Source organism: Telmatherina bonti (genome assembly GCF_933228915.1).
Source record: "Telmatherina bonti genome assembly, chromosome: 19".
In the NCBI taxonomy this organism is placed as follows: domain Eukaryota; kingdom Metazoa; phylum Chordata; class Actinopteri; order Atheriniformes; family Telmatherinidae; genus Telmatherina; species Telmatherina bonti.
The window spans coordinates 20001092-20021483 of record NC_136617.1 but is presented as its reverse complement, the minus strand read 5'-3'; the positions used below and the strand labels follow the sequence as shown (position 1 = coordinate 20021483).

At 41.0% G+C, this 20392-nt stretch overlaps 2 protein-coding genes across 2 annotated transcripts; one reads left to right on the top strand and one right to left on the bottom strand.

The window, feature by feature from the left end:
- Nucleotides 1-10344: 10344 nt before the first annotated feature.
- Nucleotides 10345-13702, top strand: stmn2b (stathmin 2b; the record flags this gene model as incomplete). Its single annotated transcript, XM_079258718.1, has 5 exons — nt 10345-10380; nt 10631-10790; nt 10899-11071; nt 11575-11766; nt 13643-13702. The coding sequence occupies 5 exons, from the start codon at nt 10345-10347 to the stop codon at nt 13700-13702; spliced, it is 621 nt and encodes a 206-aa protein (XP_079114844.1).
- A 3957-nt stretch (nt 13703-17659) lies between these two features.
- Nucleotides 17660-20191, bottom strand: hey1 (hes-related family bHLH transcription factor with YRPW motif 1). The gene is made up of 5 exons (XM_079259008.1): nt 20055-20191; nt 19857-19932; nt 19661-19744; nt 19474-19555; nt 17660-19226 (listed from the first exon to the last, which is right to left on the bottom strand). Exons 1-5 carry the CDS (start codon nt 20138-20140, stop codon nt 18559-18561), a joined length of 996 nt encoding a protein of 331 aa, XP_079115134.1. The 5' UTR covers nt 20141-20191; the 3' UTR covers nt 17660-18558.
- Nucleotides 20192-20392: the final 201 nt, after the last annotated feature.

The following is a 20392-nucleotide window of genomic DNA, read 5'->3' as shown; positions in this document are numbered from 1 at the left end:
CACATCCATTTATGGTTTTTTGGCAGGCTGGACAGGGCTGCTTTACGGTCACCTCTGTCATCTGCACATTTACAATGGCGTACTGGTATGTAAGCAAATCCACACTATGTCATACACTCAGAAGCAAAAGCGCTCAGATGAGCAAATATTGACTGCAGGACACTACACACAACATTGTTTCTCAGTGTGCGGGACAACACTGTACAGACTGGTTTGTTCTTTGTTTTCAAGGAGTACTAGAAGCGGATGCTCATGCAATCCCATGAATTCATCATTACTAATGCGGCCAGGTTCAACCTGTTGAAGACCACAACAAAGGGAAGAAATGTTACTGGTCACAGAGCCATTGTAGATGTTCTTGGTCAACATGGTGTGAACATCACAATGTGCACTGGCATCTCCAATACACACATTGTCCTCCACCATCATGGCATGATACAACACACACCGTTTTCTTACATTTCTGGCAGACCATCATATAAACCAGTACGTCATAGTGTGAAACATCGCGAGCTCACATCATTCCTCTGCCACCCCAGTCAGAAACCAGCCACCATTTCTCGTGCAACAACCCCGCCCTAATATTTTAGTATTATGACAAACCATAGACAATAGGATGAGTGTTTTTCATTTTGACCAACAGTGTTTAGTTGGCTTGACAAAAAAATGATCACATAATTAAGTATGTGCCATTTGCTACAAATCTTGATTTTGATAAAGCCATAATGATGTTGAAAAGGTGACATGAAAAATGTTGCAAACATTTCACAGCCAGTGTGAATTGCCTGGATGAACATACATGTTACAAATGGCAATTCCACAACTTTACAATGACATGAAAAATGACACAGTGAATGCGATAAAAGACATTCAATTTTAACTTTCTACCACTGGTCAAGTCCAAACATGTCCCCTTATATAACTTGATCATAGACTATGTAACTGTGTTACATCATGTTTAGAGACCATATGTTCCAGATAACCACATTGCCAAAACCCCAGGAGAAATCCTGATCAGTTGTTTCAGACTGGGGACTGGATATTGCATAAACTAGTCTGCACATCGAGCTAAATGTTCCTTTGAATGAAAGTTTGTTGATCTTTGAAAGTGTGTACTTGCATTATTATGGCATTAACAACAATAATCGCTTCGCGCAATGTTATTGTCTATTGCAAAAATTTGAGACAATTAATCGCATGGGAAAATTTGTTACCGTGACGAGCCTAATAAAAAGTACTTTGAAGTTTGTGTGTGTTTTTGTAAATTGGGATTACTGCTGTCATTTGGTGTGGGACTGAATGCTGATTTATAAGCATCCAGTTGTCAATGAACAGAAATGAACCAATACAAGGTTTTCAGTCCTCTTAAAATGGGTTGTTACTGCAGAAGGGGAGCCTACTTCATTGGTTTTAACTGTTCTAATACTGACACCAATCTGGATTGCTGCATTAAATCCAGACATTAACATTTAAATTACATTTTAAATTTTGTTTAATAAGTTTAAAACACATCTGAGGATCATCAAAAATACATGCATTCTCACATTTTTATAGCAGTTTGAGCCTTGATATAGAAAAAGAAAAAAACATTAGAAAAAAGTCTGTTTAATGTTACAGGGTGATTTTTGCTCGAGGTAACCTATTGTCTTTTATTTTAACTCATCAATCAGGTCACATGCACATTGCGTAAATTAATTTAAAGTTTTTGATAAGTTATCAGAAGCAGAAACACAAATGCTTGTGTCATTCAGTGAGCATAAGGTTTATCTAAAAGTTTAGATGATAAGTCAATATTTTCTTGACTTTATACAAATTATATATCAATGTAATGTAAACTTTAAAGTACAACTATGTAAAGCAACATTACTTTGAATTTCCAAACATGAAACACTGATTCTCACAAGTTTTAATGGGATACTGACATTCATTCCTGTAACTCTTTTTGCTCTTAGGCAAGAACAAAAAAAGCTAATCTTATAACAAACCACTGAGTTTCCATGAAAAGTTTAGGCCACGTAATTTTCCACTGTAAAACCTACTATCTAGTTGTTTTAAACTTTGTTCATTAGACAGTTAAACAAAGCTGTGTATGGAGTCAGACTGACTTGTTTGCATATTGAAACACTTGACTGCAATACAAAAGCTTTATATATATATATATATATATATATATATATATATATATATATATACATACATACATACACACACACACACTCATTTTAATATTTGTTCAGAAAAATATTCACATCCTGATTTATTGATAATTTTATTTAAAATATATTCTTAAAGTACATTAATAGAAAACAATAGAACAAAATACACAGTTAGAAAATAATTCACAATAATTCAGATATACATGTTCAAACTTTTAGGACAAGCATGATCGGACTTAAACGTCATCAGATGAGGAAGTTTAACGTTTGCGTGAACTTTTCACGTACACGTCACCTAAGAAAACGCTCAAAAATGTAAATAATCGACCAAATAATCTATCACCTAAAAGGTTGTAAAAAAAGAAAAAAAATATATATATATTTTTACGGTATGTGATCTGCGCAGCATCAACCGAGGTCTTCCTGCTTCTTGCAGAGGGGGGGATCCCTCAGCGCGGGGGGGTCGGAAGCGTGGACAGACACTGGACACTCTCCACATCACTTACCGGCTGTGTCACGATTTTTGGCGTGAAAATGTAGACGCCTATTGATCAGTATGTTACCTGCAAATCTAAACCATCCTGATAAGGCACTCGTGTTTTTCCGTTGCAACGCCGAAATAACCGCGTGTTGTAAATGATTAGCGCGAGACATAGCCTCGTTAGCACTGGCCTGAGGTAAGACTCAAAATGACAGCGAGGGATCAATTAAATGTCATATTCCCAAACGTACTCTAATCCACTAACCAACACTGGTAGCATCCAAACGATTCCCACTTAAACTCACAATACCATGCACATTTAACATGAAGCTAACAGCTAGGTGATGGTCATACATGATGCTGTTGCTCCATCATGCTAACGTCAGAAAGTACACCTAATACAGACTAACTTAAGTTCTCGCTCAAACACTTCCTTTAAGAGCACATGTGTTTAAATGCATACGACAGGGTGTGAATATATCAATAAAACAGAGAAGACGGTAGTTACCTCGTTGTGTCTCACCCTCCTCAAAGGAAGCTACGACCATGTGTGGCGTTGCGAGAATGTGTCACCAACTTTAGCTAGACCTCTTAGCAGTCAACATCTGCTCCACCTCCTCATCACCAACCACAGAGGATGGCTGACACCACCCATAGCAAGCAACAAGACAGGAGCCAGTAGAGCATCATAATCAATATCATCATCATCATTATTATTAGCAGTAGTAGTAGTAGTATTAGTATTATTGTTGTTGTAGAAGAAGTGATAACATCAACAACTCTTAGTAGACCCATTCCAGTTGTGCTGGTAGTGATATAGCAACTGAGACAATATGCACAACATGAAAGTGTTGATGAATATGAACTTTTGCTAAGACTCGTAAAACTTGCTTGCACCTGGCTTTGAGTTTCCTGTTTTTCTCCCCCGTAGTTATTCTGTTCACCCAAACCAAAACTCTACCCTGGTTAATCAATGGCTCTTCTTAAATCGTCTAGTCATACACTTTAAATAAACAGTAAAACGTAACGTTGTTATCTGCGCAAACACATGCTTTTTGATAAGAATCTCGTCGTTTGGGTTGGACTTGTGTTAAACTTTGCGTGAAACCAAAGAGCTGGGCACAATATCAATGAGTAATGTCAGGTTGAATGTGAGTCAAATTAAACCACGTGTCTAGTGTATAATTACTGATACCGTAGCCTATTGAAATCAAATCTATGTTAGATTCTTTATCTTTAAAATAATTTCCCTAAATGCGTTCGTTCCTTTAAATTGGAAGATTTGCTGCCATCTTGTGGTAGGATTCCAATCTTTGACGATCCCATCCATTAATTTGACTGATGGTAACTACAATGATGGTAAATGGTGGGATTGTCTAATGAATGCTGTGTTAGATAAACCCTGAACACAGGAAAACATGCAGTTTTCCATAATAGTAATACACATAAATGCTGTTTTACAGTATAAGTTAAAATAATATATAGCCTTGGACGACTATACTTATAGAAAATATAGTTAAAACATATTAAACTTCAAAGTTTGTCGTCATAACAGCCCCCAACCCACCCAACGATGCAGACTGTGCGTGCTCTGCTTCTGGTTAACATCGTGAAACAAAGAAGGAAACACCCACATTTTCAGCTGCCAGGGCCCAAGCTCTGAAGCACAAGAGGACGTTAGGTCTGTCGGGGTTTGGCTGTGAAGGGGAGTGTGGCAGAATGCGTTGCAGGCGCCGAAGCAACTCATTACTGGCTCAGAGTCAAGCCAGATAGATCAGATGGTAGGAGTTCCTGCTTTTAATGTCAAAATAAAATGCCTTGTATGTATGTGAAGGAGGCTGTCGAGGATTACACTGTTTACTTGTTGGCTTCACAAATGCCAAGGAAGAATAAAAATAAATAATAAATAAATAAAACGTAACCATTAGCTGTGTGCACACAGTGGGCTGCTGTCCTGCCAAAGATTGGCAGTGTAAAAAGGGCTCATGAGTCAGTCATCGCTCAGGATTGGCTCTTGAATTTACAGAACACAGTCATGCACCATAAATCCCAGCTTAAAGAAACACAGAGGGAAGTTTTAGGGCTGCAGGATGCAACTTGGACATTTTGGTTCGTAAAGGAAAAACGTGCTGAAAGAAGCAGCTGCTATTTAAAGAAAATTAGATGATGAAATTACATTTTGTAAAACTTTACATCATCCATCCATCCATCCATCCATCAATGCTAATTCTGAAAATAAATGTGCCTCCATCCACCATATAAATAAAATAGTAGTTATTTTGTAAACAAAGAAGAAACATTTAGGCATATATAGACTGCAGGAACCATCCCCATCCCATACCACTCCAACCAAAAACGCCATTGGATGGAAGGACGTTTACTTTTCAGACTGGGGGAGTTGAAGCTTTTACTCCAGAGGATGAGCAGACCAACTTCCGCTCTTGTTCATGTTAAATGACGCTGACTTGACGCAGCTCATCACAGACCACCAGGCGCACCGGCAGCCCCCGTCTCTGCTGACTCAGTGCCTTAACAGCAGTCCCTTCTCCCTGTGATACAGCATCCAGCAAGCAACGCGCTCTTCTCCGGTCAGCCCGCCCCGTCAACAACCTACAGAAATGGCCAAGACCGCAATCGGTGAGTTTAGCTTTTTATCATTCCCCACCTCTCACAACCTGCACAGGTTTGAGAGGGATGATGATGATGATGATGATGATGAGGATGATGAGAGGCAGTGGCGACACCCATGGCACAAAAGGATGCTGACGGCTGAAGGACCGGCCAAACTCCACTTTAAGTGACTTCACGACGAAGTTGTAAAACGATAGCAGAATTTTCTTTAATCTACTTTGTATGATTTGATCAATGGGGGGGGGGGGGGGGGGGGGGGGTGTCAATTTTTACGCGTTTCTGTTTGATCCCAACCCCAGCGCCGCTCAGTGTTGGTTAGTTTGACGACCAGTTTGCCATTTCAGTGACGCATGCTTTATTTAGACTCGTTTTAAGGTAATTACACATTTATAAACAAAAGCAAGGTTTTTTTTTTCCCCCTCTCACACGGCAGCATTTCATCGATGTCTGCCGCACCTGCTCCTTACTGCCTGACTCAGAGCCGCACAGCATAATGCAGCGCCAGCGACCCCACCCAACATCTCCGGTCCTTTCAAAGCCCTGCTGCTCTCCAGGGTGTGACAAATCTCCTTATGAAAACTGGGCCATCTTATGTAGCTTTAGTGAAAAGCCTGCAGAACCAATTGTGTGGGTGACCGCTGCAGACATGAAAGAAAAAGAGAAAAGAACACCCTTATTCGGAATTGCTTTAGTCGGAAAAAAAGAAAGAAAAAAATACGACTTGTAATGAAAAAGACTGTCGTCTCAAGATGATCAGACTCCAATCCTGTTAGGAAGGTTATTGACTGTAACAGAGGACTGGTATGAATAGCTGTGTTATTATACAGTGACAATTTATACCAGACTCTAATATGAGGGAATTTGGAGGAATTATAGAGGAAATAAAAAGGACACTGCATGTTAAAGGAGGTGGGAGGCCTTGTATTTGTGTCAGTGTGAATGTTCATATTAAGGAAAGATATTTTGCCATCTGTCTAGATTTGATTCTTTTTTTTTTTTTTTTTTTTTTTTAACATTTTACTCAATTTAAGAGCCATCTCCAGACTATAAACTATACCCCAAAATGACAGGAGATGTGTGTGCATTGTTTATAATGTCAAATAATATGTGTGTGTGTGTGTGTGTGTGTGTTTGGCCAGTCTCGGGGTTAGTCTGTTTGTTTTCTGGTTCAGAGAGCACTTGATGGATGGATGAGCATACAGGGGGACAGTGGTAAGGGTCCCAGTGTCTCCGCTCAGGGACACCGGCAACTAAACACTGGCTGTTAGATTCATGCCCCAATCCTCCTCCTCCTCCTCCTCCTCCTCCTCCTCCTCCTCCTCCTCCTCCTCCTCCTCCTCCTCCTCTTCGTCCTCGTCTTTCCAAGCCTCCTCTTTATTTTCTCCATGATTCTGAGCTGTGGACAGGCAGAATGGGATGGGCACAGAGCAGACACTCAGGGAGAAAACCGCCATCATGCCAGTCATCACTCACCAGGTCGCTGAGTTCATTTACGCTTTATACTATATACAGAATAGTAGGCTGAGATAAATAGATGCATTCTGCTTTTTTATGTTATGAGATGCAGAGCAAGGACTCTGGAGGCTTTATGAGTGAATGAATATGTGTAAGAATGTGAAGGGAGGATAGATACCACTGTGTTTATGGAATTATATGGTTTTAGTATCAATACCAAAAACCAAACTCAAAACAGTCTCAAGGCTTTTAAGCACTTTTCCTTCCTTCCTTCCTTCCTTCCTTCCTTCCTTATTACCCACACTTGTCATATCCAGTTAGGTGTGGTCATTCAACTCAAGCCCTAAAATCAATCCCTTTGTACAGAGAATCACAAGCAACAAGACAAAAGCATTAAATCACATTCATATTCTGCTGTTTACGTCGTCCTTTGATCTTTATCCTGATTGTTACTATGGACCACATGAAATTCCTCAGACTCATTTTTCATCCTGATTTATCACCAAGTCCGATCGATCTGTGCGGCACACTCCCATTACTGGTTCAGATGACTGTTGCTCTTAAAGCCTGGCAGAGAGGTGGAGGTGACATCAATCCACCTGTGATGGAGTGCTGCTTGCTTGTCAGCAGGTTATCCCATGTAAATGTTTGGATAAAAGACATGTCAGCGTACTCACCAAACAAGATGTTACTACAGGTTCTGTGTGCTGTAAACTGAAGGCATTTAGCTCTTTTAATATTGTTTTATTATGCAGATCTATAGCACTAATCTTCAGTAAATGGTAAACTGATTTATTATATCAATTTTTTATTTTTTTGACATTTATTTTTTGCATTTTTAAGGCTGTTTTATTTACAGATGTGGCAAAATTGAAAATAGCTTCTTTTTTGGCGAGGTTGATTTAAAGTATTTGAAATCTTACCTCCAGCTACCTGTCCTTGATGGGTGGTATAATTTTCCTTTAATAGCCAATTCTGGTTTTATGATAGTGTCATAATTTTGTGATTATATAGCTGCTGGATGGTCTGACTGTAAAACTGCTCAACACACACAAGCCCATGATGCCGTGCAGCTACAACACCCATGGGGCCAATAGGACTTTGATGCACAAGGACACATTTTGTTGGATGCCTTTAATTGCTACTTTGCACTTCGTTTTGCTCAAAGTGACTATAAAAATTCACGTGTTAAGATGAGATGAAGAATTCAGGCTATAGCTTAGGAATAGAGGGAAGGAAAAGTGAGAAATACAGATGTGACCGTTTGTGCTGACACCGTAAATGCAGAGGGCGTGGGTGACAAATATCAAGAAAGGAATTGAAAAGGAGAGGATGAGATTGAGAATGCATCAGCAACAGATGAGATGGAGGATTTGGGATGCAGAAGGTGCCAGAAGAGAGAAATTCTCGCGGGGGGTGCACAGTAGATATTGATGATCTGTGCTGTTTGGCTGATGGATTGGAAGAGGAAGTGCAGCTTGATGGCTGTGTCTGTGGTCAGGACAGGATGCGAGGAGCTGTCCTGTCAGAGGAATGATGCTGACCTGGCTGGTTGAAACCACCCTGTCAGAGCAGAAGTGGAAGCTGTAAAGTGATGTAGTCTCTGTCTGACATTTTGTTTCAACCTTTCCTGGTGTGAGGAGGCAGCATGTGTTAACTACACAAAAACCTTTGAACAGATATTCCTGCTGTTATGTTGCTGTGGATCATTTGTTATTTTTTATCTGTCTTATCTTCTGGGAAAAAGCCTGATATCACATTGAGGGAGGGGGGAGTGTCAGTTCTCTCATGAGGAATACAGCGGCGTTTTAATATTTTTGCACAATAGCAAGTCTCATCTATTTTTGATTATGATAAATAAATAAAAAAAGGCCTCTGGCTGCTTCAGTTCACAGAAAGCAGCTATTGTGCAAGACAACTAAAGAATAAAATCTCAGACATAGCGGCTGCATAAACTCATCTTCTGCATCTTAAATAAAACTAAAGCAGGTTAGAGCTGCTATAATTAGATAGTTTAGCTAGTTCTTTGTTTGATATATCAATAGAGAATATCTTTAAGTCTTGGATATTTCTTGCAATCTGCTTTTGTCAGCAGTAGTATTTTAACCAACAAATCAGCAGCATAAATTAATATAACAATAAAGAATAATCAGATGCAGCTCTAAACTTTACCAAGCAATAAAAATAAAACATAATTGCACATCTGGTCAATAATCGTCTGACCTACATTACCTTTTTCACTGATTGTGAACCAAGTCTTCAGTTGTCATCAGGGTTTGTGTGTCTGAGGAAACCACTGCTGGGGTTGTGACATATACACAGCCTTTAATGAGCCAGCGACAACACTCCAAATGTGCCCACCCCCCACTGCCCATCAGCAGCAATGGTGCCGTCCTCTAATTACCAATTGAAGTGCGCTCCACCTGAGGTGGCAGTTTCCATTAAGCTGTCCAGAGGGCAGCTGCTATTCCACTGGGAGCTTCCTGCTTTGTTGGAATCTAATCCTCCCGCCTGTGATTTTAGCATCGTCGTGAAACCAAACAGCCCCTGCTTTTTTCTCCTTCCACCGAGAGAAGAAGGTACTAGCTTTCTGTCTCTCAAGCAACAACCTCTTCTTCCAAATTTTTTTTTTTTTGTCACGCCCCCACCACTCTCTCCCGCTTCCTCCTGAGGGAAGGGGTTAACAAGGCCATCAGAGAGTAGTGAGAGCTACATCTGAGAGTTTATCACATTACTGTGGCGTCTGCCAGTCTGCAGGGCAGAAAGTGAGACACAGACAGAAGAGAGCCGAGGAGGATTTGGTTTAATCACACTGTACACCGTAGCACCACCATGGAGAGGCTCTTTCTCTGTAAATCTCATTTCTGGATTCTCTACTGTAGCCCGCTGCAAATCATGAATCAAAGTGGCACATTTCAGCCCTGCGGGCCTCATGCTCTGGGTGATGGATTATGCCATTCTGTGACAGTTGGCATGCAGCTCTGCACCACAGCAAAGTACCTGACAGAAGCAACAATATGCAAACACAGAAAGTGTCACAACCTGCATTTTGTTGCAGATATTTTTATATTTGTCTACAGGGACTGTTGCTGAACTTGAGGCTCATATTACAGCACAGTAGGTGCCAAAAACAAGAATATATATAACAAACAATAAAAAAAAAAAACAGGTAAGCAAGGTTGTTTGTTCTTTTCTTACTTTTCTTCCTGTCAGCCTTTTAGAGTACTTTACACATCCCCGCTGTGCAGGCTGCAGGTTGCCAAAAGCAGCCAATGAGAACTGATGCCAGCTTTTTTTTTGTGTGTGTTATTAGCTTTTTGGATCATAAATGGGTCAGGGGAGGGGCAGTCATATTATGCTGATAAGCTAAACCCTTATTGTTTATTCATAAACAACAGAATAAGATGATAAGAGAAACCTACAGATTATCTGAATATATATCCCAACTCTGGGCATCTTTCCTTTTTAAGCATCCTCCGATCATCTAAACTAATCGCTGATGTTTTGTTGCACCCAGCTAGAGCATGGCTTCGAGCCAAACGGGCGTCGATCTGGAAAAGTTAATAAATAATACATCAAAATCAAATGCATTGCCGATGATGTGTGGAGAATCCTGTGGGGATGGCAGCATCTCTGCTGCTCGGGAAATTAGGCCAAGTAAGGACACATTCATCACACTCCCCTCACAGTGCAGTGAAAACAAAAGGCCTGAAGAAGAAGAAAAAGAAGACCGCGAAAACCCTGAACAGCTCAGCTGCAGCAGACATCCTTTGATGATGAGGTTTTTTCTTTCGGAGGACTCAGTGAATAAATTATTCCTCTTAAATTTTTTCATATTTACATCAAGGGGCCTCCTGTGGAGGCAGAAGTAGGTTAATGACGTTTCATCTTTTTTCTGCGTTACTAGGTTAATATTTCGCTCATGTGTGAGCAGCTCAGTTGGAGTCAGAGTTTCCTTTTTACCTCCACAGCTTACAAAGAGAAGATGAAGGAGATTTCTGTCCTCTCACTCATCTGCTCTTGTCTGTACCCTGAGACCCGCAAAAATGTCATGGGGGACTTTGAAGGTAAGTGGTAGTCAGAGTGAATATTTTCTCCATTTAGCAAACAAACTGAAATGGAAATCCAGATGAACACCGTTGAGAGTGTCTTTTTTTTTATGCACACATTAGCAGACATGGACATCAAGCCCATTAACAAGCGAGCCTCAGGCCAGGCCTTTGAGGTCATCCTGAAGCCACCCTCCCCTATGTCTGAAGCAGCCCACTGTATCACCAGCCCCCCAAAGAGGGACATTTCCCTGGAGGACATCCAGAAGAAACTGGAGGCAGCTGAAGACCGAAGGAGAGTAAGGATGTTTACTGTCCTAACTCGCTTAGCTTCAAGAAGTCGCAGAAACCTTTCTTTTCTCCTAAAATCCCTCAGAGCAACATAACATTACATAACATTGTTTACGCAAACAACAATTTGACTCCCCCGTGCGTCTAATTTTACATCACGAGTGAGTCACATCAACTGCTGCTGCAATGAGAAACTTGATCTATTACTTGCAAACTCTTGCATCACATTCAAATGTCAATACAGTTCATCCAGCATCGCTAAATCCAGTAACCCACCTAGAAATCAATCAGATGATCATTAACGAATCAACAGCACTGTTAAAAAAGATTTTTTCACACAAGATGTCCACTAAATTTCATTTATATTAATTTAAATGGAAATATTAGTAATATTTTCTTATGTGATCATGTGAGTCATTACACCCACTCTTCTTAGAAATACCTTTAAGTGACGTCCAGTAATTCATGCTGATATCACCCTCCTTTATTTCCTGACTTGTTATATTTTCAGTCCCAGGAGGCTCAGATACTTAGAATCCTGGCTGAGAAGCGAGACCATGAGCGTGAGGTGCTGCTGAAGGCCATGGAAGAAAACAGCAACTTCAGCCGCATGGCCGAGGAGAAGCTCCAGCTGAAGATGGAGCAAATCGAGGAGAACAGGCAGGCCTACATCGCTGCCATGATGGAACGTCTGCAGGAGAAGGTGAGAAACAGCAAAGAAAATGATAAATGTGCAATGGCTTGTGACGGCCAAAATGCAGGACAAAAGAGAGGCTCTAGATTAAAAATCTGAGTTTTATTCTAAAGCAAGGGTCAAGTTGCTTGGGGAGGGGTCAGTGCGGTCAGAGTCAAAAAGCAGAAATCAAGAATATACTAGGATCATACAAAAGAACTAGGATGGTGAAAACTCAAGCTTCAAAGCTGGAGTGCAGAGAGTGGAATGGTGATCACAATTAAACAGTGGCTGACACATACGGGGGGGGGTGTGATCAAATAATGAACCCAGAGTATATGGGCTGTAATAAAATTCAGTTCTCAATTTGAACTTATTAAGAAATATCTGGTTTCATTTCATCAGTTTGTAAACACACCAGTGGATAAGTGCTAGAAGAGATCTGTGTAGGTTGTGGAATCTCCTCCTCTGATAGGTCAGTTAGCTTTTAGAGGCATCTCATCACCTCTGTATGTGATGAGATGTGACTATGTGCAGGAATCATTTATGAGAAATCCGTAGTTATTGTTATAAAAACTAAAATTTTCTTTAATTATTCAAAACAAAATCATTTTTGTTTCTTTAACACTTGACTGATATATTTATATGTTATTCTTTCCCTTGTTTGACCTTTTTGTATCAACACTAGGAATCTATTAAAACATAAATCAAAAGAAGAAATCACAATTGGAAGCTTAAAATCAGATGTTATGTTGGTTTGTGTTTATTCAAATACCGATTAAAGAATAAGAATAAAAATAAATTAATTCCCCAACCTAATTCATTCTTAAATCATTCTTTGTGAAAGAGCCTATCTCATATTAGTTTAATGAAATATAAACAATCATTTCATTAACAGTGTTCATTTCAACAATTGAACTGGTCACATGCATCTTTCTGTCCTTATATTTATTCACATGAATACCAGTCAGAGCAAATGGATGAAAATCAAGCATCACTTCTCATGTTGCAGCAGCAATTCTTCCTTTTCTTTTTACAGTTTATGGTTCAGTATACTTTGCGCGGAAGGAGATAATAAAGAAAACACTTAAGCGTCTTTCCTTTTAAATGAGAAAATACAACCATCTCTCATCATGACTGCCACCTCCAGTCTGTTCCACTTTTATATCTAAATGAAATGCAATTCAGCTGGACACTTGCTTCAATTTACTCAGACCTGCAGGGGACTGGAATCTGCCCAAGCTGCCATTAGGTACATTGTTGGAAATTTTGCCACTTTACCACAAGGCTAACACAGATAATGAGACTCTCAAACCGGTACATATTGTCAATATAGACTTTATAAAATATTCTGTGCATTATACATAATGTTGTACATTATGTGTCTAACTGCAGGTTAAATGTAGTTTTACCTTCATGGTCATGACACAGTATGTATACAGCAGTTATACTTGACAGTTAGTGGCTGTAAATATTTTGTAATAGCTCGAACAAGCTGATGTGGTGCTGCTGATCGTACCATAAAATATCACAAACCTCATCTGTTTAAGGAGTGTTTTGAGTGTGTTAGAATGGAAATGTGTGGCAGGTGCATCAGCTCTCGAGGAGCATTGATAGCATTGGTTGGAGGAATGAAGGAATTTTAAGTGTTGATTATTAACAAAGGGTGAACAAAATAGATAAGTGGAGATAACACGGGGGAAACTATAGGATGAGTTGATTGGCTCCCTTTCAGCAGATGGCGCACTTTCTCAAGCTAGAGTCACAAATAGCGCAAGAAGATGCACTTCTGCTTACATTAGTTGACACAGCAAAAGTCAGAGAGTGGACATGCAGTGAGAAATAAATGCGAGGAAAGCAGCTGGCAGCTGAGAAAAGTATGACATCCTAAACTGTGTGTTTGTAGGAGAGGCACGCCCAGGAGGTTCGCAGGAACAAGGAGCTGAGAGAAGAGTTGTTGCCATAAGAAGCCCCACGTCTACGTCCCACTTCCACACCCTCTACCACCACCCCTGGCCCTGAGGAACACCTCCTATTCCAACTTATTCCACATGTCCCCACCTCTCCACCCCTTCCCCCTGTCATTCTCTACCCTTAAGCCCCATATTGTTCTACAATAAAACTACCAGGAGACACCACCCTGAGACAGCAGGAGGTTCAAATGGGGTTAGGGTGGAAAATGATAGAAAGATTTACAAAAAGAAAAAAAAAAAGAAGAAAAAAATTAATGTCTCCTACCAATTCCATCCAAAAAGAATGTTTTTGCTCAAATGAGAAGAAAAAATCAATTTGACAAACAACAATGGTTTTTGTAAATACTTTTTTTTTTGTTATATACAAGCAGCAAAAGTATTGATTGCAGTGTGCCATTTTTATATATAGGTTTCTTCTCCCTGCATATATTTGGATGTAAGAATCTCTTCATTTTCATATTTTTGTTGGTTTCAGCCTGAGAATGTTTTTTTTTGTTGTTGTTTTTTTTTTTTTAAGTTTCTCTCGTGTGTAACAGGCTTAAGTGTTTGTTGTGAGTTTGCCAGCTAGCTGATGTTTTGCTGTGACTGCTTGCATCCTCACCAAGCCTGCTTGCTGGCTCCTTTCCTTTGCTGCCCCACCACTTCCAAATGGGCACTTATATGACCCAGCAGACCTGGAAGCAAAATTGGATCAAACTGATTTTCCATCCAGTTTTTTGCCAATGTTCCAATTAGTGAGGAACATTTGCAGGAAAATTGCCAGAAGGAAAGGGGACAGTTTGCTTGCTTGCTGTGGGGACTGCAAGCCGTTGCTGCATATCCACTCCTGTGAAATAGGTAGTGACTGTAATTGCAGGAGAACACTATAGCATTTAATGAGCCCATCTTCATCTTCCTTCCCTCAGTCTTCATCTCTGCATACACATGTATGCTGCATAAGCAGCCACTCACACACTCTCCACATATAGGCAACTACAGCACAGAGCTCAGGAGGAGCTCACTTGTTCATCTGCAACCGGAAAACTCATAAACCAGTCCCGACAAAGGGCCTCATGGTTTTCCACAGCTGGCAGTTGCAGTGTAATTACTTGTAACTGTCTTGTGCAACGCCACTGAGGTTGAGGTGCATCCTGAGTACGCTGGTGTGCAAATAAATCCACTTACTGCTGTGAATCCACACTGGAGAAAATACAGAGAGGTCCCAGCTCTCTCCATTTCATAAAGGTTAGAGTAGCTCTTCACATCACCTACTGGAATCATTGCATGTCACCCAAGACACTGTAAATTCCACATGAAGGCCGGCACAAGGAATATATTTAAGCCATAACAGGCATCACTATGACAATGATCCATGCACACGATATTTCCATCTGTAAAAGCGTATATGAGTGTATTGAAGGATGTGAATCATTTGTAACAGGGGGTGTTGATGTCTGAAGCTGGACGCTGTTGGTCACACACGCACAGTTGGCCCATAGATGTGTGTGAGTGATTGCGTGAGTGTATTTCAGAAAGGGCGGGTAGTGTTTGTGCCATGTGATATTGATCCGGTTCAATTAAAAGCAAACATAAAAGCAAGGAGCAATTGTCAGGAAGTTCAACACAGACAGTGAGTATCCTACTTTCCTCTCTTTCTCTTCTCTGTCCATTTGTGTGTGTCCCCTCCCCCCCTCTCCACATATATCTTTGTGAGCAAGCAGTGGTTAATAAAGATTTGGGATTCAATGAATGAAACTCATCTCAAGAGTAATTTTTTTGGCGAAGCATTCAGAATTCCCTGGTCATTCTGTGACAAAATACTAATGTTTGTTGCAAAGTATGAAGAGAGCAGTGAAGTGGTCAGACCCCAAATGGGAGGAGCGGGGGTTAAGGTTGTCCAACTGGGTCCTACTCCAGGATCTAAGGGTTTCCCGGGTCCAAAGGTGAACACACACAGAAGCCAGGTCAAAGTGATATGTGGGTGACAGGAAAAGCAGGTAAGCATGTACTTAACATGGAAATGTGCATTCTGGAGAACATGACCAGCAACATCACCAAGGCTACAATCTGTAGAGTTGCAGCCCACTCTTTATAATCAAGGTGAGTGAAAATGAGAGGCAGCTGGAGCCAAACACCTGCAAACCAGCTATCGCTTCTATAATTAAGCAAAGACTGAGGAGGGTGGAGATAGAAGGCTTGCCACATCTCCTGTGACAGGATGCACCCACACATAGATGTATTCAGCGCTTTTGTGTTGTTTTTTTTGTTTGTTTTGTTTTTGTTTTTTTTTTGTTATTTTCACATTTAGCAATGTTTTTACAAAGTCTGTAAAACTGAAAAACACCTGGAAAAAACACCTCATAATTCCAAAACAATTACATGAACATGTGTAAATTTATCATGAATTCACGCTCAAATTGATTTTGCTGATTTTAATGAAGAGCAGCAGGTTATTTAATTTTTCCAGTTTAAAAATACAGAGGTGGTGATTGCCAGCCCAGAACAGCCTACTCAACAAAAGAAATGAAATATTGCGATGGTCACAAATACTCAATGCATCTCAGGTTGACACATCTTTTTATATAGAAAGTTTGCAGTGCAAACACAGCAAAAAAAAAAAAAAAAAAAAAAAAGATGCTGTAAATACTAACCGCTATGCTACCACCAAAGTCAAGACCAGATTCAATCATTTTTCATTTAATAGTAAAATGAAATAGTAAAATGTCTCACTTCCAGCCTTTGATGACTTGACATTTTAGTCACAAGTTTTAGAATGTAGCTCTATACAATGTTCAAATTTTTGTTCCAGGAATGAAAGTAAACTTTAGGATACTTGGATAAATACAACCTCAAACTTTCATTTTCTAATATTTAGCTTGTTCCAAAGAAATATGATCTTCATATTTTATACTGAACTGTAAATGTGGCTAATCAGGCACCATGTATATTACACCAGTATTATTAAATGAGAGGAATAACCAATCAAGCACAAACTCTACTCACTACTTGTGCCAAATTTGTATAAATAACAACGGCAAAAGACAATTTTCAAAAAAGACTAATATATTATTAACTGAACTTGTGAAGTCTGATTTAAGACCTTTTATTTTTAGCTGGTTTTGGTTGCTAAAGAATCTCAGTACTTCTTCCCCTAGATGGGCTTTTCTTCATATTCCCCTGAACCTCCACAGATGAGGGGCTGTGAGCAGCAGAGGGAGACAAATGTCAAGTTTCACTCACTATTAACATCAGTAGCTGTAGTAAGGCTGCAGCCGTCTTACCCAGTGGTGGGAACAGACAATACAGAGCATGATGAGAAAGACTGGAGGTGGAAGAAAGTTCTCGTGTTTTAGAAGAATAAATGAAAGACTGCTGAGTGTGCCGTAACAGCAGAAGTCTTGTTCTAGCAGGACAACAGACGGTGCATCCAAGCTGAGAACAGAAGGTGCAGCTGCGAGCTAAAACGATGGCAAAGAGGCCAAACTCATTGCTGTGGACCTCCTTTCACACAGTTCCCCAGTCCTTCTCTATTGATTTCTTTCTTCCCCCTTTCTTTCCATCACCTACTCTAAACTCCATCCCTCCATCTTTTCCTTCTTCATTCTCTTCCAACCTTTCCTCCCTCCTTCTTCCCTCCTCTTGTTCCCACGCAGCACATGGGGCCAGGCGGGCTGCTATTGTCCAGGATATCCCCTCCTTGTTAATGGTTTCCTGTGCACACACAGAGGGCTGCTGAGAGAAACAAGCAGCCTCATCTGATACGGGCTGTCGATATGTACAGCACACACACAAACACACACACACACACACACACACAGAAAAACAACCGCAGGCATCAACAAGCACACACATACTATATAGAGTACCACACACACTTAAATGCTGAAACAAAGGCTGATAAAACCACAAATAATTTTAAGAACTTCTTTATTGTAGGGAAGCTGACGTTACCACCAGCACTGGCAAAAAAAAAAGTCAGACTTTTCAGAGCTTCATTATGCTTTGTACAACCATAAAATGTACTAAATTGCAGTGAGGCTTGTTAATGGAAGCCAACATATAAAGCGGAGATGATGCACTGGTGTTTCTAAGAGGTTCTAACATTTTGTCATATTCTGCTGAAACTAACATGACTGAGTTCAACTTGAGGATTTCTGGCAAAGCTGATAATGTTGAACAAATACGTGATAAAAAAAACATCCGAACATCATTTACATTAGAAACACAAGGTAAAACATATGCGAGGCATTGATTGGAAAGGAGAGAATCTGCTGTAGAGAAGGAACATAACTTAGTGAAGAAAGCTTGAACAATAAGGCACCATATGATTAGTTCAGCCAAGCTGGTAGCTAACTTCTGTTCCCAGTATTTAGTCAAACAAACACCTGGTTTCAGTTATTCCACCCCATAAAATGCTGTAAAAGAGGGTGACTCTCAACCCCCCTCTTGCTTTGCTGTAACCAGGGTACCAACACTTGGGTTTGCAGTTCAGGAAAACAAAGAAGGGGGAGAAACACTTTCGCCCAGGAACTTGCTTGACCATCTGGAAAAGCCATCTCCGATAGGCTGACTACAGTGGGTTAAACTTCCAAAGGGGTGGGCAAGAACAGAGATCAATCAACACATTAAATCACTTTTGTTGCTTTTTAACTCGCGGCCTCCCTCTTCTGTGTATATTATTTTCTGTACAGGGAAACAAACTTTACAAAGACAATTTGAAAAAAACCCATCTGTTTCTATCCTCTGTGGGATGTCATAATAGAAAAAAATAGCATTTTCTTAGCAGGGAAAATAAAGTTGTCCTTGATTCCAGCTCAGCTGGGATGTAAGTGGAGTCTATTAGCAGACTGTAATGAATTCTTCATTTTAGTCAGAAAGCTCCAATCTCCATACCCCAGGGTCTGTAGGGTTTGCTGGAGGTTTGGGCTGGGGGGCTGATTGCAGTAGTGGGTGAGATAATGGGGAATGCGCTGAAGGCAAAGGGGAACGCTGAGAGAGAAGACAGGAGAGGAGGTGAAAGTTTGGACGTTGACGAGGGAACCAAGGCAGGGTGCAGGACAGTGGTGGGAGCAGCAGAGGCGGAGGGAACCCGGATCGGACCTTGCTCTGAGTGAGGAGTGGTGCAGCCGCTGCGCCTGCCTTGGATGTGAGTCTCTGCAACCAAAGAGGATGATGAAGACGAGTTGGAGGAAGAGGAGGGAGATGAAGCTGATGTGGACGACAGAGGATTTTGCGGGCTGCTGGTCGTGCTGCGCGGCAGAGGAGCCAAAGGAGCTCCCTGTTGGTGCTGGAGGAGGAGGGGGTGGGTCAGGTGGGCAGGAGGGGATCCAAAAGCAGACCCCCAGGCCAGGTGACTGAGCCCAGAATGAGCTTCTCTCTGACTGGCATAGTTGTTGAGATGGGACACCAGGCGCATCCGCAAAGGGTCTGTGCTGTCTAAGCCCTCAATGATGCTCAGATAGCGGGCTGTTTCTGCCAGACACTCCCTGAAACCCAAACCACGGTAGTCCATCGCCAGGGCATGGGCATCAAAGTAACCTGAGCCGAGAAGGTGACAATAGACAACAGATTAGATTTTCAAAAACCAAAAAACCTCTTAACGGCGCATCACAAAACAGGTTTGTCCAGAAGTCAACATTTAAGATCTGCTATGACTCACTGTGCCACCAGCTTTCAGAATGTAATAGAGTAATAACCAAAAACAAGACCTATTTAACTGCCAGGCAGGTCAGACAAGCACAGACTGGGCGGCTGTGTGTGTATCTGGTAGGTTAAATAAATTTACCTTTGCCTCCAGCAGCATGAAGCATCTTCAGATGATCAACAGTCATCTGCAAAATTTCTGCTTTCTCCAGTTTGGCTGAACCCTTCAATGTGAGAAAAGAAAGAATATTTAACTATTCACAGCCTGAAAAATGACGCGTTTTTGGTGTTAGGGCACTTTAATGTCCCTTCTGGCTTTGGGACTTTACCTGCTTCTCATAGGCGCTGGGAACCAGTCTGCGCAGCTCACTGAGGCTGTTATTTATTCTGTCACGGCGACGTTTTTCGATGATCTGTGAAGAAAAAAAACCAAAACAATATTGTTAATCGACGTTAGATATTCATCTGTCAACAAAATATAATGACACACTAGTTGATTTAAAACAAAAACACTGATCTACTTACTCCTCGACGCCTTTTTCTCGCCTGCACTTGAGTTGATGTTGTAGGAGACATGGAACCAAGAGGAGAACTCACGTTCCTTAAACCAAGAGGAAGATGATGTTCAGTGAATATGAAAAAAGGCTGAACTAGTTTTACAGAACACATGTCCATTTAAACTAGCCTAAAATAAAATGCAGTTGAAACAAGGGCCATACTTACCCATTCTCATCCGCGCTCTCCTTCTCCACTTCAATAGTTTCATCCAGCTCGCTGTCCGAGGAGCTAAAATCGTGACTCCGTTTCATTTTGAGTTCTCCACAGTAGTCCTTCAGTGTGTCAGTTGTGTCTGCCAGACGTGCGTCTGCACAGGTTTGCCCGGAGTGCCTCCGTTTGAAGCGCTCGGCTTTCCCACGGTGTCATTTCAACACTGCTGCTGGCCAACAAGGGCGGGACCAAACATTACACCAGCCAATCAGCAAGCAGAATCCCCACTGAGTGACAGCGCGGTTGGCCCAAACACATCCTGGTGCGCTTTGAGAAATCTGAGAGGGAGAAAA

Coding starts and splice junctions, on each gene's coding strand:
- hey1 (XM_079259008.1), bottom strand. CDS start 20,140: ATGAAACGGAGTCACGATTTTAGCTCCTCGGACAGCGAGCTGGATGAA. Junction 19,933..20,054: donor GAGAGCGCGGATGAGAATGG/GTAAGTATGGCC, acceptor TCTTGGTTTAAG/GAACGTGAGTTCTCCTCTTG. Junction 19,745..19,856: donor CGAGAAAAAGGCGTCGAGGA/GTAAGTAGATCA, acceptor TTTTCTTCACAG/ATCATCGAAAAACGTCGCCG.